The sequence below is a fragment of the Hipposideros armiger genome, unplaced genomic scaffold, assembly GCF_001890085.2.
Source record: "Hipposideros armiger isolate ML-2016 unplaced genomic scaffold, ASM189008v1 scaffold_694, whole genome shotgun sequence".
In the NCBI taxonomy this organism is placed as follows: domain Eukaryota; kingdom Metazoa; phylum Chordata; class Mammalia; order Chiroptera; family Hipposideridae; genus Hipposideros; species Hipposideros armiger.
This window is the reverse complement of record NW_017732044.1, coordinates 384,774-395,365: the sequence shown is the minus strand read 5'-3', so window position 1 is coordinate 395,365 and position 10,592 is coordinate 384,774. Positions and strand designations below refer to the sequence as shown.

The window sequence follows — 10,592 nt, the reverse complement described above, 5'->3', positions numbered from 1 at the left end:
TTCTCTACATTCTGGAGAGAAGGATGAGGCCACACCACCCAGACCCAGTCCTGAGGGGTCTTGGGCTCCTGTCATCCGCTTCTTGGTAGAGCAGCCATTCCCCTGAAAGGAAAGGCGTGGGAGTATCCCTAAGGCCTCCAAGAGGAAACCTGTTGGGGAGATCACTGAGCCCCGCTGGGCCTGGGCCCCCACAATTCTCCCAGTCCCAAGGATCAAATCCCAGCTCAAAGACCAAGTGTGACCCTTTCATGGTGAGTCAGACCGATTCTGCAACCCAGTCACCAAGGTCAAAGCCCCTCCCCCAGAGCCAGGCCCCACCCTAGGAATAGGGATCCCCCTGGGAAGTGGAATGGCCCACCCCTGTGTGGACCCTTATCCCTAAGTAGGATCTTGCCACACCAGCCCAAAGCCCCCACTCCTTCAATCCAGTTGGGGAGGGCTGGTAGCTCTCCCCAACTCCTGTCCAGAGACCCTTAACCAAGGTCGGATCCCTTCAGCCAGGTCCGAATTCCTGACCCCTCCCTTCCGTATCCCTCACTCGAGGTCCAGAGACTCTTACCCAAAGGTCGGAATCCCCTCGCCCAAGTCAGATCTCTTCCTGGGTCAGATCCCTTCCCCGGCAGGGCCCCGCCGTCCGCACGTGCACTCACCGTGCCCTGGCGGACACCCCGGGTCCGTGCAGGCAGCGCGGCGGGCAGCCCGGCCGCCGAGGCCCCGCGGAGATGGCGGCGATGGCGGTGAGGGCGGCCGCGCTGCGAAGACCAGGCGGGCGCCTCCGGTGGTGGACGCACGTCGCAGCGGGCGGGGTGCGGGGCGCGGCGCGGGACGCAGCAGGTAGGGCGGGGCCTGGCCGGGGGTATCCACGTGGGGGTGTCCCCGTCCGCAGCAGTCTGTCGGCTGGGACAGGTGTCCTCTAGCTTCCAGCCACCCTCACTCTCCTTTCCGGATGGAGAAACAGCTGGGGGTCCCTGCCGGAAGTCCAGCCGGATGCAGTGACTTCTGCTTCCTCTCAGCTATCCCCAGCCCAATATTCACTGTAGTCCTGATGATGGCTGGCCTTTTGAGGTTACCAGGGGCCATCCCTTGCACACCCCACTGGCCAGACCTGGCCACCTCCCTCACAAGCTGTCCAAGGCAGTAAGTGCTCAAATTACATGCACGTGTAGGGAATTAGTGAGGGGAGGCCAGGGAACAGATGGACTCTGAGCACCCACTGCCTGCCCATTCTCTGAAAGTGCCCTGGGGGAGGGGAGGACACGTGACTCATCCTCCTGGAGCCACTAAGGGACACTGAACAAACCAGGACAGTAATCACATAATCACCAGTGCCAGGATGCCACCAGGGTCTGGAGCAGGGGCTAGTCACTTGAGAGGGTTGGAACCCAACCCTGCAGGACAGTCTCTCCCAGAGCTGGCCACAGTGCCACCACATCTACCATGGCGGTGTGGCCAGTCCCACGCATGAGGACGTGCTTCCCACCACCCCAAGTGCCTGGGTAATGACCGACCTCCCGACCCTGCTCTTGGACAACTCCCCATAGGGAGTGTGTTGAGGGGCCTGAGCAAGGACCGGGTGAAGGCTCCTTCGCAGAAGTGGCAGCTGTGGGAAGAAGCGTGTCAAGGTCATTGGCCAAAATGGTGGGCTGGAGAATGAAGGCTGACCGCATGTATAAATGGGCAAACTTATGTACTGCCCTGATTCAGAACACAAAGGCCAGACAGATCTTTCCGGGTTAGTCCTGCATCTGTGCCTGGCTTAGGTGGGGAGGGGGAGACTGTGAGGCACCCCAGGGCATGGAATGCACAGGTACCCCAAGATAACCCCCAGAGCAGCGCCTGCCCTCCCCNGCCCTTGTTGTTTCTCTTAACACACGATTTGCATCTAACAATCTTGTGGGACTCTATAGCTAATGCTCTTGTGGTTTTTAATGTTTTGTGCATTAACAGGAAGAAGATGGCAGAAGCCGTTCAAAACCATGTGAAGTCCCTGAACTGGGGGCACCGGGTGCAGCTGCAGGACAGGTACTGAAGCCTTGCCCGGCCCCCCCGGCCTTCTCTGGGTCATTTCATACTTTGACAAGCCCTTACTCATGGGGTGGGGCATGCAGACAAGCAGCGGATGGGGCGAGTGCCCTGGGAGTGGAAGACCACCAGGCGGGCTGGCACCTGCAGAGCCCGGAGCAGTGAGGAGCGAGAGGCATGCTGGCAGAGTGGTTGGAGCCTGGACATATCAGGGAGCAGGTGTGCTCGGGGCTGAGAGTACACGGGCCAGATGTGGGGGCATGGCGAGGGCCATCCCGGTGGACAGTTCCTTCCTCGAGCTGGCAGCCTTTCTCCTGCTAGGGCCAACCACAGTTATATGGAAAAAGCCAAGTGAGTCCTGCCTGGCTGGTGCAAACTGGGGGCTCAGGCACTGTCCTGTGAAACCCACACCTCACCTCCCAGTTCCCACAGCATGAACCCCACACCTTATCTCATGCCTCCCAGTTCCCACACCATGAACCCCACACCTCACCTGTCACTTCCTACACTGTGATCCCCACACCTCGTCTTAATGCTTCTGACTCCCTGGGCATAGTAAAAGGGCCTGGCGTTGTTTGCTGGAGCAAATGTGTGACGTGATCACTCCAGCCTGAGACCATCAGGTCCCATCAGCCCTTTGGGGTCCCCCAGCCCAGATGTCAACACTTCGTCCCACTGAAGCATGCTGCCTAAGGATGGCTATCAGAAAAGGTGCCTGAAACTGTACTTGACTCAGGCTAAGCTTTGCTCCTTGCTTGGTAGTTCTGCCCTGTGCCCACTCAGGTTGTGGAAGGGACACTGGTCCCTCAGAGGTCTGGTGGCCCTCATCTGAGCACCCTAAGCTTGTCCCCGAAGGGTCTTCCTGGGCTGTATAGTAGGCAGTTGTTTTGTGCCCCCTATCCCAAGAAAGTTAAGCCAGGAGGCTGCCACCCCAACTTCCCCAGAGGTTCCCCAGGGAGCTAAGCCACATCATATCATACCTCCTCTGAATAGGGCTCAGTGTGCCCCAGTGCAATTTGCTGGAGGCATCAGGCTCTGCCATTCATCCTGCCCAACCCTGGGTGGGCACCAAATAGTCCAGACCCCAGGCCAGCCCTAGAGCCACCCACAGAAGGAGGCCGATGTGGTGTGCCTTTGTCGTGCAGCTGTTAGCAGGTTGTAGGATGAGTGAGGACTTCTGCAGGAGTTTCAGGCAGGACATGGAGACAGAGGGCTCGTCAGTGGGGAGAACACAAGGTTAAGGTGGCAGTGAAGACTTAAAGTTGCCGAGCACCCACCCCTGCAGAGCCACCTTTGTGATTAGAAAGGGTGGATTTCTTCTCCATACCATATGTCAAACCACCCTTGTGTCCTTTGTCATACCTGATCTCTGGCCTCACTGTCCCCTAAAGGCTGGACTGATGCCTACCTGCTGGGTACCCTCCTTTGCCAGTGGGAAGTCAGTGGTTTGGGTGTTTCAGGGTAACCATATGCAAATGGGGGCCTCTTCCTGATGGAACGTGCTTAGGTGACAAGGACTGACCCCAGGGAAGGCCCAGCCACTTTTGTTATCACACACTAGGACTATACTTGGGCTCTCAGGACTGCACAGACCTGGCATCTGTCCCCGCCTGGCAGCTGTGGTTACCATATCCCAGGGAACCCCCAGGAGAGACAGCACGCTGCCCCCCCCCTCCACCCCCACATGCTTTCCAGCACAGTCTCCACTCCCTTCTTTACCACCTGAGCTTTTGAGGGTGGATGGTGGGCTGTGGGCCCGAGCTCACAGTCTGCATGGTTCTCGTTATTTAATCCCATCAGTGACACTTAATTTGTATAGGAAGTGTTTGAAAATTCTATTTCTTTTGCAGAAAAGTCAAATACTTTAACATCAAGGCCAGCTTTGTCAATGAACACATGGTTTGCGGTGTCACAAAAGGTGGGAAAGAGGTGAGCCTCGAGGGTTCCGTGGACCTTGGTGCTGTTCTCAGTAATAAGCGTTACTGAATTGACAGGACAGATTCTTCTGAAGCTGCTTGTAATTTTTCANGACAAGTTGCTGTCGTTTTGTTCTTCAGTCTAGTTGTGGAGGACGTTGCTTCACTGGCCCAAGTTGGCACCATCATTGCGCTCTTCCCGGGCCAGATCAGTCCCCGGCTTCTGGACGGCCGCTCACAGCAGCTGCTGGCTACACACGGTAGCCCAGCTCCAGGTTGAGCTGTTGTTCAGCATCTTAGCAGTAGAGAGCAGTGTCACTGGCCCTCATATGTGGAATCCGAACCTGGGCCCTCTAGCGTCCCAAGCCAGTTCTTAACCATTGCGCCATTCGGCCAGCCCCCCAAATAGATTTTTAAATGAAGTCTAAAACTTTGTTCTAATTGATAGCCATGAATCAAGTGTGTTCCGTAGTGTTCGGAGCACTCACAGGTTTACAGCATTTAAGTCTGGCATGCCCTCTGAGACAGTCAAGTCCAGAGCCTGGATTTGGCCATTGCAGTGCCAAGGGGAAGCCCTGTGATTAGCCCTGGCTAACATGTCAAGGTCGGCCTCAGAACCTGGGACTGCTGGCCCAGGGGAATCTGCTGACAGCTGCGGGGAGGCCAGGAGGCTCCAGGCAGGAGGTGTGGTTTGGAGCCTGGGTCTCTCTCCCCCTCTGGGGGGTGGCTGGCCTTGGCCCTGCTGTTTCACTTCTCCAGAGCTTCAATGTCCTCACCCTGAGAGCGAGGCAGCAAAGGCACACCTGGGGGGCCCTGATGAGGGTAGACCAAGGGTGGAGGCCCCACGTAGAGTCTGGTGAGGAGGAGAGGAGGCAGCAAGTCCATTGGGAAGGCCTGGGGAGAGAGCAAGGGGGCCTCCAAGCCTAGGGCCTCTCCTGGGGAGCGGGCACTCCTGCGATGCCTCCTAGCATGCTTGAGGTGGGCACTGGGCCTACGCTGAATGTCTGGGTCTAGATCCAGGTGGGGCGGGAGGCAAGGGAGGGCTGGGCCCAGTGCTGCTGTGGCGGGTGGTGCAAAGGCTGTGGTCTAAGAAGAGGGTTCCTATCTGTGGGCAGCACAGCTGGGTGGCAGCAGGCAAGGGGAGACCTAGCTGCAGAGCCTGCCCAGGTCCTTCTTGCCCTTTTCTAGGCCTCATGGCTCCCTGGAGTTCCCATCCCCAGCTTCGAAGCAGGTCCCTGGTTGTACCCACTTGTCCTCTTCTCTTGTCATTCCAGCCGCTCAGCTGGGAAAGAAGGTGGCCGTGGTAGACTATGTGGAGCCTTCCCCCCGAGGTAGGCAGCCCCCAATGATGGAAGCCTTGTATCCTGGGGAAGGTGGTGGGGTGGGGCTGCATTTCATGGTACAGAGGGCAGCTGAGCCCAGAACCAATCTGTCCTAAGTCTCCACAGCATGTCCTGTTTCTCTCGTAAACTGCCATTACGTTAAACTTCCTTGTTCTTCTCATTTAAAAATGACTCTGAACACAATTACACAGAGCAAATCCGTGAGGCAGTGTCATGTGGGCCATGTTTGGGTTATAAACCACAACTTCAAGGAATTCTAAACAATGTAGAAGAACAGGAAAGCCTTCAGAGTCACCAGAATATAAATCTAACTGTGCTCTTCCCAACTTGCCAGGCACCAGGTGGGGCCTCGGTGGCACCTGTGTGAATGTCGGCTGCATCCCCAAGAAGCTGATGCACCAGGCAGCTCTGCTGGGGGGCATGATCCGAGATGCCTCCCACTATGGCTGGGAGGTGCCCCAGCAGGTACCGCATGACTGGTGAGGAGCCTAGCCCATTCCCAGTGCTTTTCTGCTACTCAATGGAGGAGGCGGCAGAGGATTATTTGTCCCGTTAACCCTCAGGAGAGCATGGTGTCCCACAGGGCTTCTCACCAGGTGCAACCCTGGGTCCCCAGACATTTGGCAATGCCTGGAGACATTTTTGGTTATCACCACCACAGGTAAGGGTGATGCTACTGCATCTAGTGGGTAGCACCCTGGGATGCTGCTAAAGGTCCTACAGCACATAGGACACCTCCACAGAGGGTGACCCAACCCAAAGGCCGGTGGGTACAGGGTGCGAGCCGCTTCAGGTTTAGCAGTTGGCACATGGTCCACTCAGTCATGCACAGACCCCTTCGTGGTTCTGATGACCAGCATGCAGGGCCACTGCTGTGTCCTGATGGCTGTGGACCAAAGCCCCATTTTTCATGAGTCCAGAGATCCACAGCCCCAAACCTGGGNCCTCATATGTGGGATCCGAACCGGGGCCCTCTGGCGTCCCAAGCCAGCTCTTAACCAACTGAGCCACTCGGCCGGCCCTGTTGTGTGTCTTTTTTCTCTGGTTGTTTTCCAGGATTTTCTATTTTCATTGGTTTTGAGCGATTTAATGATGATGTGCCATGGTGTAGTTCTAAATTGTTTTTCTGCTAGAGCTCATTGAGTTTCTTGGATTTGTGGATTTATAATCTTCATCAAGCTGTGAGAATTATTTTTTTTGAGAATTTTTAACTATTATTTCTTCAGATAATTTTCCTGTCCATTCCTTTCTCCTTCGCTTCTGGAGACTTTAATTACACATATTTTAGGCTGCTTGAAGTTGCCCCACAGCTCATTGGTGCTCTTTTCATTTTGAATAGTTTCCATTCCTATGTTTTCAAATTCTCTAATAAAAGATTCTACAATGTCTATAATCAATCATTATTCCAACTCAGTGTATTTTTTTTTTAAGATTTTATTGGGGAATTGGGGGAAGGGAACAGCGCTGGGGAATCAGGGGAAGGGGAACAGACAAGTTGCTGTCATTTTGTTCTTCAGTCTAGTTGTGGAGGACATCGCATCACTGGCCCATGTTGGTATTGTGATCATTGTGCTCTTCCTGGGTGAGGAAGTCGCTCACCGGCCATTGGACGGCCACTCACAGCAGCTCTTGGCAGCTCACACCAGCTGCTGGCCGCTCACACTGGCTGCCAGCCACACATGGTAGCTTACAGCAGCCTATGCCGTCGCCGGCGACTCACGGCAGCCTAGCTCCAGGTTGAGCTGTTGTTCCCCATCTTAGCTGTAGAGGGCACAATGTCACTGGCCCTCATGTGGGATCTGAACCAGGGCCCTGCTGCTCAGAGCTGGCGTCCCAAGCCAACTCCTAACCAACGCGCCACTCGGCCGGCCCCAACTCAGTGTATTTTTGTCTCTTGTATTGTATTTGCATTTCTACAGATTTGACTTCGGCCCTTTTTTATATCTTCCATATTGCTTCTTAACTTTCTGAACACATGGAATATAGTTATAGTAGTTGTGTTACTGTTCTCTTCTAATTCGGACATCTGTGTCAGCTCTTGGCCGGTTTCCATTGACTGATTATTTTCTCTTTATAGCTTGTATTTTATTGCTTCTTCACATGCCTGGTTATTTTTGTTTGAATTCCCAGACATTTTGAACTTAACCTTGTTGGGCTCTAGATATTTTTGTATTCCTAGAAATATTTTTGAGCATGTTCTGCAGGTAAGAGACAGTTTGATCTTTTTGGGTCTTCTGCTTAAGATTTGTTGGGCAGATCTGGAGCTGTGCCCAGCCTAGGATCATTATTCTCAACTACTGAGGGATGACTTTCCTTCATGATTACCCAACGCCCCAGGAATTATGTGTTTTCTCCAGGCTGGCTTCTGGAAACAGGCCGTATGTGAGCACCGTCCCCTCTGATCCTCCTGGGTAGTTTCCTCACACACATGCACTGATCAGATGTCCGGGGTTCTCTATGCAGCTGTCTTCTGTCTGTTTTTTTGTCCCAGGAACTCTGGCTGCCTCGGTCTCCCCAGACTCAGCCCCTCTCCTCAGCCAGGTAGCCTGCTGAACTCGGCTGGGCCCCCTCCCTATGCCATGTCCTGGAGGCTTAAACCATGGGGCTCACCTTGTCCCTTTACTGTCTCTTGGATATTGCTGTCTTTTGTTTTCTGATGTCCAGTGTCTTGAAACCCATTGTTTCATGTATTGTGTCTGGATTTTTGGTTGTTTCAGGCGGGAGGTTACATCTGGTCCCTGTTGCTCCATCATGCTCAGATGTGGGAATTGGCCATTGGCATGTTTGACGGATCCCCTTGGCCAGAGCTTTTATTTATTTATTTTAAAGATGTTATTGGGGAATTGGGGAAGGGGAACAGCGTTGGGGAATCAGGGAAGGGGAACAGACAAGTGGCTGTTCTTTTGTTCTTCAGTCTAGTTGTGGAGGACGTTGCTTCACTGGCCCGTGTTGGTATTATCATTGCGCTCTTCCCGGCTGAGGCAGATCGGTCGCCGGCCATTGGACGGTCGCTCATGGTGGCCCACGGCAGCTCACACCAGCTACTGGCCGCTCACGGTAGCTTATGGCAGCCCACGGCAGCAGGGGCTGCAGCCTACGCCATTGCCGGCAACTCAGGGCAGCCCAGCTCCAGGTTGAACTGTTGTTCACCATCTTAGCTGTAGAGGGCGCAGCGTCACTGGCCCACATGTGGGATCCGAACCGGGGCCCTGCTGCTCACAGCTGGCATCCCAAGCCGACTCTTAACCAATGTGTCACTCGAGGCCCGACCAGAGCTTTTAAATCGAGCACTGGAATTCCATCATCAATTGGTTGAGCCAAATGGACTTTTTTTCTTTTTAAAGATTTTATTGGGGAATTGGGGAAGGGGAACAGTGTTGGGGAAGTGGGGAAGGGGAACAGCCAAGTTGTTATCCTTCAATCTTAGTTGTGGGGGCAGCAGCCAGCTCAGCTCCAAGTCCAGTTGCCATCCGGCCACCTATCGGCAGCTTGGCAGCTTGCAGCCGCTCAGTAAAGGTGCCGTGTTCAATCTTAGTTGCGGGTGGGTGTAGCCCACCATCCCATGAGGGAGTTGAGCTGGCATCCTTGTTGTTAGGAGCATGTGCTCTCACCAGCTGAGCCATCCTGCCATCCTGCCACCTGTTGGCAGCTCAGCGGCAGCTCAGCTTGGGTGCAGCTCAGTGGCCCATGTGGGAATCAAACTGGCCACCCTGTTGCCCAGAGCTCACGCTCTTAACAAACTGAGCCACTTGGCCAGCCCGAGCCAAATGGATTTTCTTTTTTTAAATATTTTTATTGGGGAACTGGGGGGATGGGAACAGCGCTGGGGAATTGGGGGAAGGGGAACAGACAAGTTGCTGTCGTTTTGTTCTNCTAGGTCATGTGGTATGTATCTTATTTAGCATTTTTCACATTTCTTTCACCAATATTCTCTAGTTTTCAATATACAGGTCTTTCATATTTTTTGTCAGGTTTATCCCTAAATATTTCTTTTTTTTTTTTTAAGATTTTATTGGGAAATTGGGGAAGGGGAACAGCCAAGTTGTTGTCCTTCAATTTCAGTTGTGCGGGGTGCAGCTAGCTCAGCTCAAAGTCCAGTCGGCATCCGGCCGCCCATTGGCAGCTCGTGGCCGCTCAGCTCAAGGTGCCGTGTTCAATCTTAGTTGCGGGTGGGCACAGCCCACCCTCCCTTGTGGGAGTTGAACTGGCAACCTTGTTGCTAAGAGTGCACGCTCTAACCACTGAGCAATCCTGCCACCTGTTGGCAACTCAGCTTGGGCACAGCTCACTGGCCCATGTGGGACTTGAACCGGTGACCCTGTTGCTCAGAGCTCATGCTCTTAACCAATTGAGCTGCTCGGCCGGCCCTATTTCATATTTTTTATAGCAGCTTTATGGAGGGATGTCACACACCATAGAATTCACTCATTTAAAGTGCATAATTGGATAGATTTTAGTATATTCATAAAGTTGTACAACCATCACCCCAATCAATTTTAGAACGTTCTCATCACCCCTCCAACATACTCTGTGCCCATTAGTTGTCACCCATCCCCCACCCCCCACCCATTCCCTCCACTCCTCAGCCTCTGGCAACCAGTATTTTACTTTCTGTCTCCATGAATTTGCCTAGTCTGGACATTTCATGTAAATATGTAGTCTTTTGTCACCAGGCATGATGTTTTCAGTGTCCATCCATGATATAGCATGTGCTATATTCCTTTTTATGGCTGAATATTATTTCATTGTATGAATAGGCCACATTTTGTTTACCCACTTGTCCATTGATGAACATTTGGGTTGTTTCCACTTTTTGGCTGTTATAAATAATGTTGCTATAAACATTTGTTTAAAAGTTTTTGTGTGGACATATGTTTTCATTTCTCTTGGGGAATTGCTGGGTGATATGGTAGCTCAGTGTTCAATTTTTTGAGAAACTGCCCGACTATTGTCCAAAGTGGCTGTGCCATTTTATATTTCCACCAGCAATATATGAGGGTTCAAATTTTTCCATATCCTTGCCTGCACTTGTTGTCTGTTTTTTTTTTATTATATAGCCCGTTCTAAGTAGGCGTCAAGTGGTATCTCATTATGGTTGACTTGCATCATTTCATGTGCTTATTAGCCATTTGTATATCTATGGACAAATGTCTGCTCAGAAATTTACCCTTTTAAAAATTGGGTTGTCTTATAATTATTGCGCTATAAGAGTTTTCTTAAAACATATATATTCTGGATACTAGACCCTTATCAGACATATAATTTGCAAATACTTTCTCCCATTCTGTGGATTATCTTTTTGCTTTCTTGA

The 10,592-nt window shown here is 52.5% G+C and overlaps 2 protein-coding genes across 3 annotated transcripts in view; one reads left to right on the top strand and one right to left on the bottom strand.

The window, feature by feature from the left end:
* Nucleotides 1–1,050, bottom strand: part of COMT (catechol-O-methyltransferase) — a 24,412-nt gene extending 23,362 nt beyond the window's left edge. Inside the window, exon 1 of one of the 2 annotated variants that reach the window (XM_019626908.1) lies at nt 651–1,050. The gene's annotated coding sequence lies outside the window, so the exon portion shown is untranslated. The other variant, XM_019626907.1, reaches the window with a different exon arrangement.
* Nucleotides 1–10,592, top strand: part of TXNRD2 (thioredoxin reductase 2) — a 53,972-nt gene that overhangs the window by 6,906 nt on the left and 36,474 nt on the right. The window contains exons 3-6 of the mRNA XM_019626897.1: nt 5,213–5,269; nt 5,616–5,760; nt 5,878–5,942; nt 7,773–7,822. Coding sequence (XP_019482442.1) covers nt 5,213–5,269; nt 5,616–5,760; nt 5,878–5,942; nt 7,773–7,822 — 317 coding nt within the window. The remainder of the gene's footprint in view (nt 1–5,212; nt 5,270–5,615; nt 5,761–5,877; nt 5,943–7,772; nt 7,823–10,592) is intronic.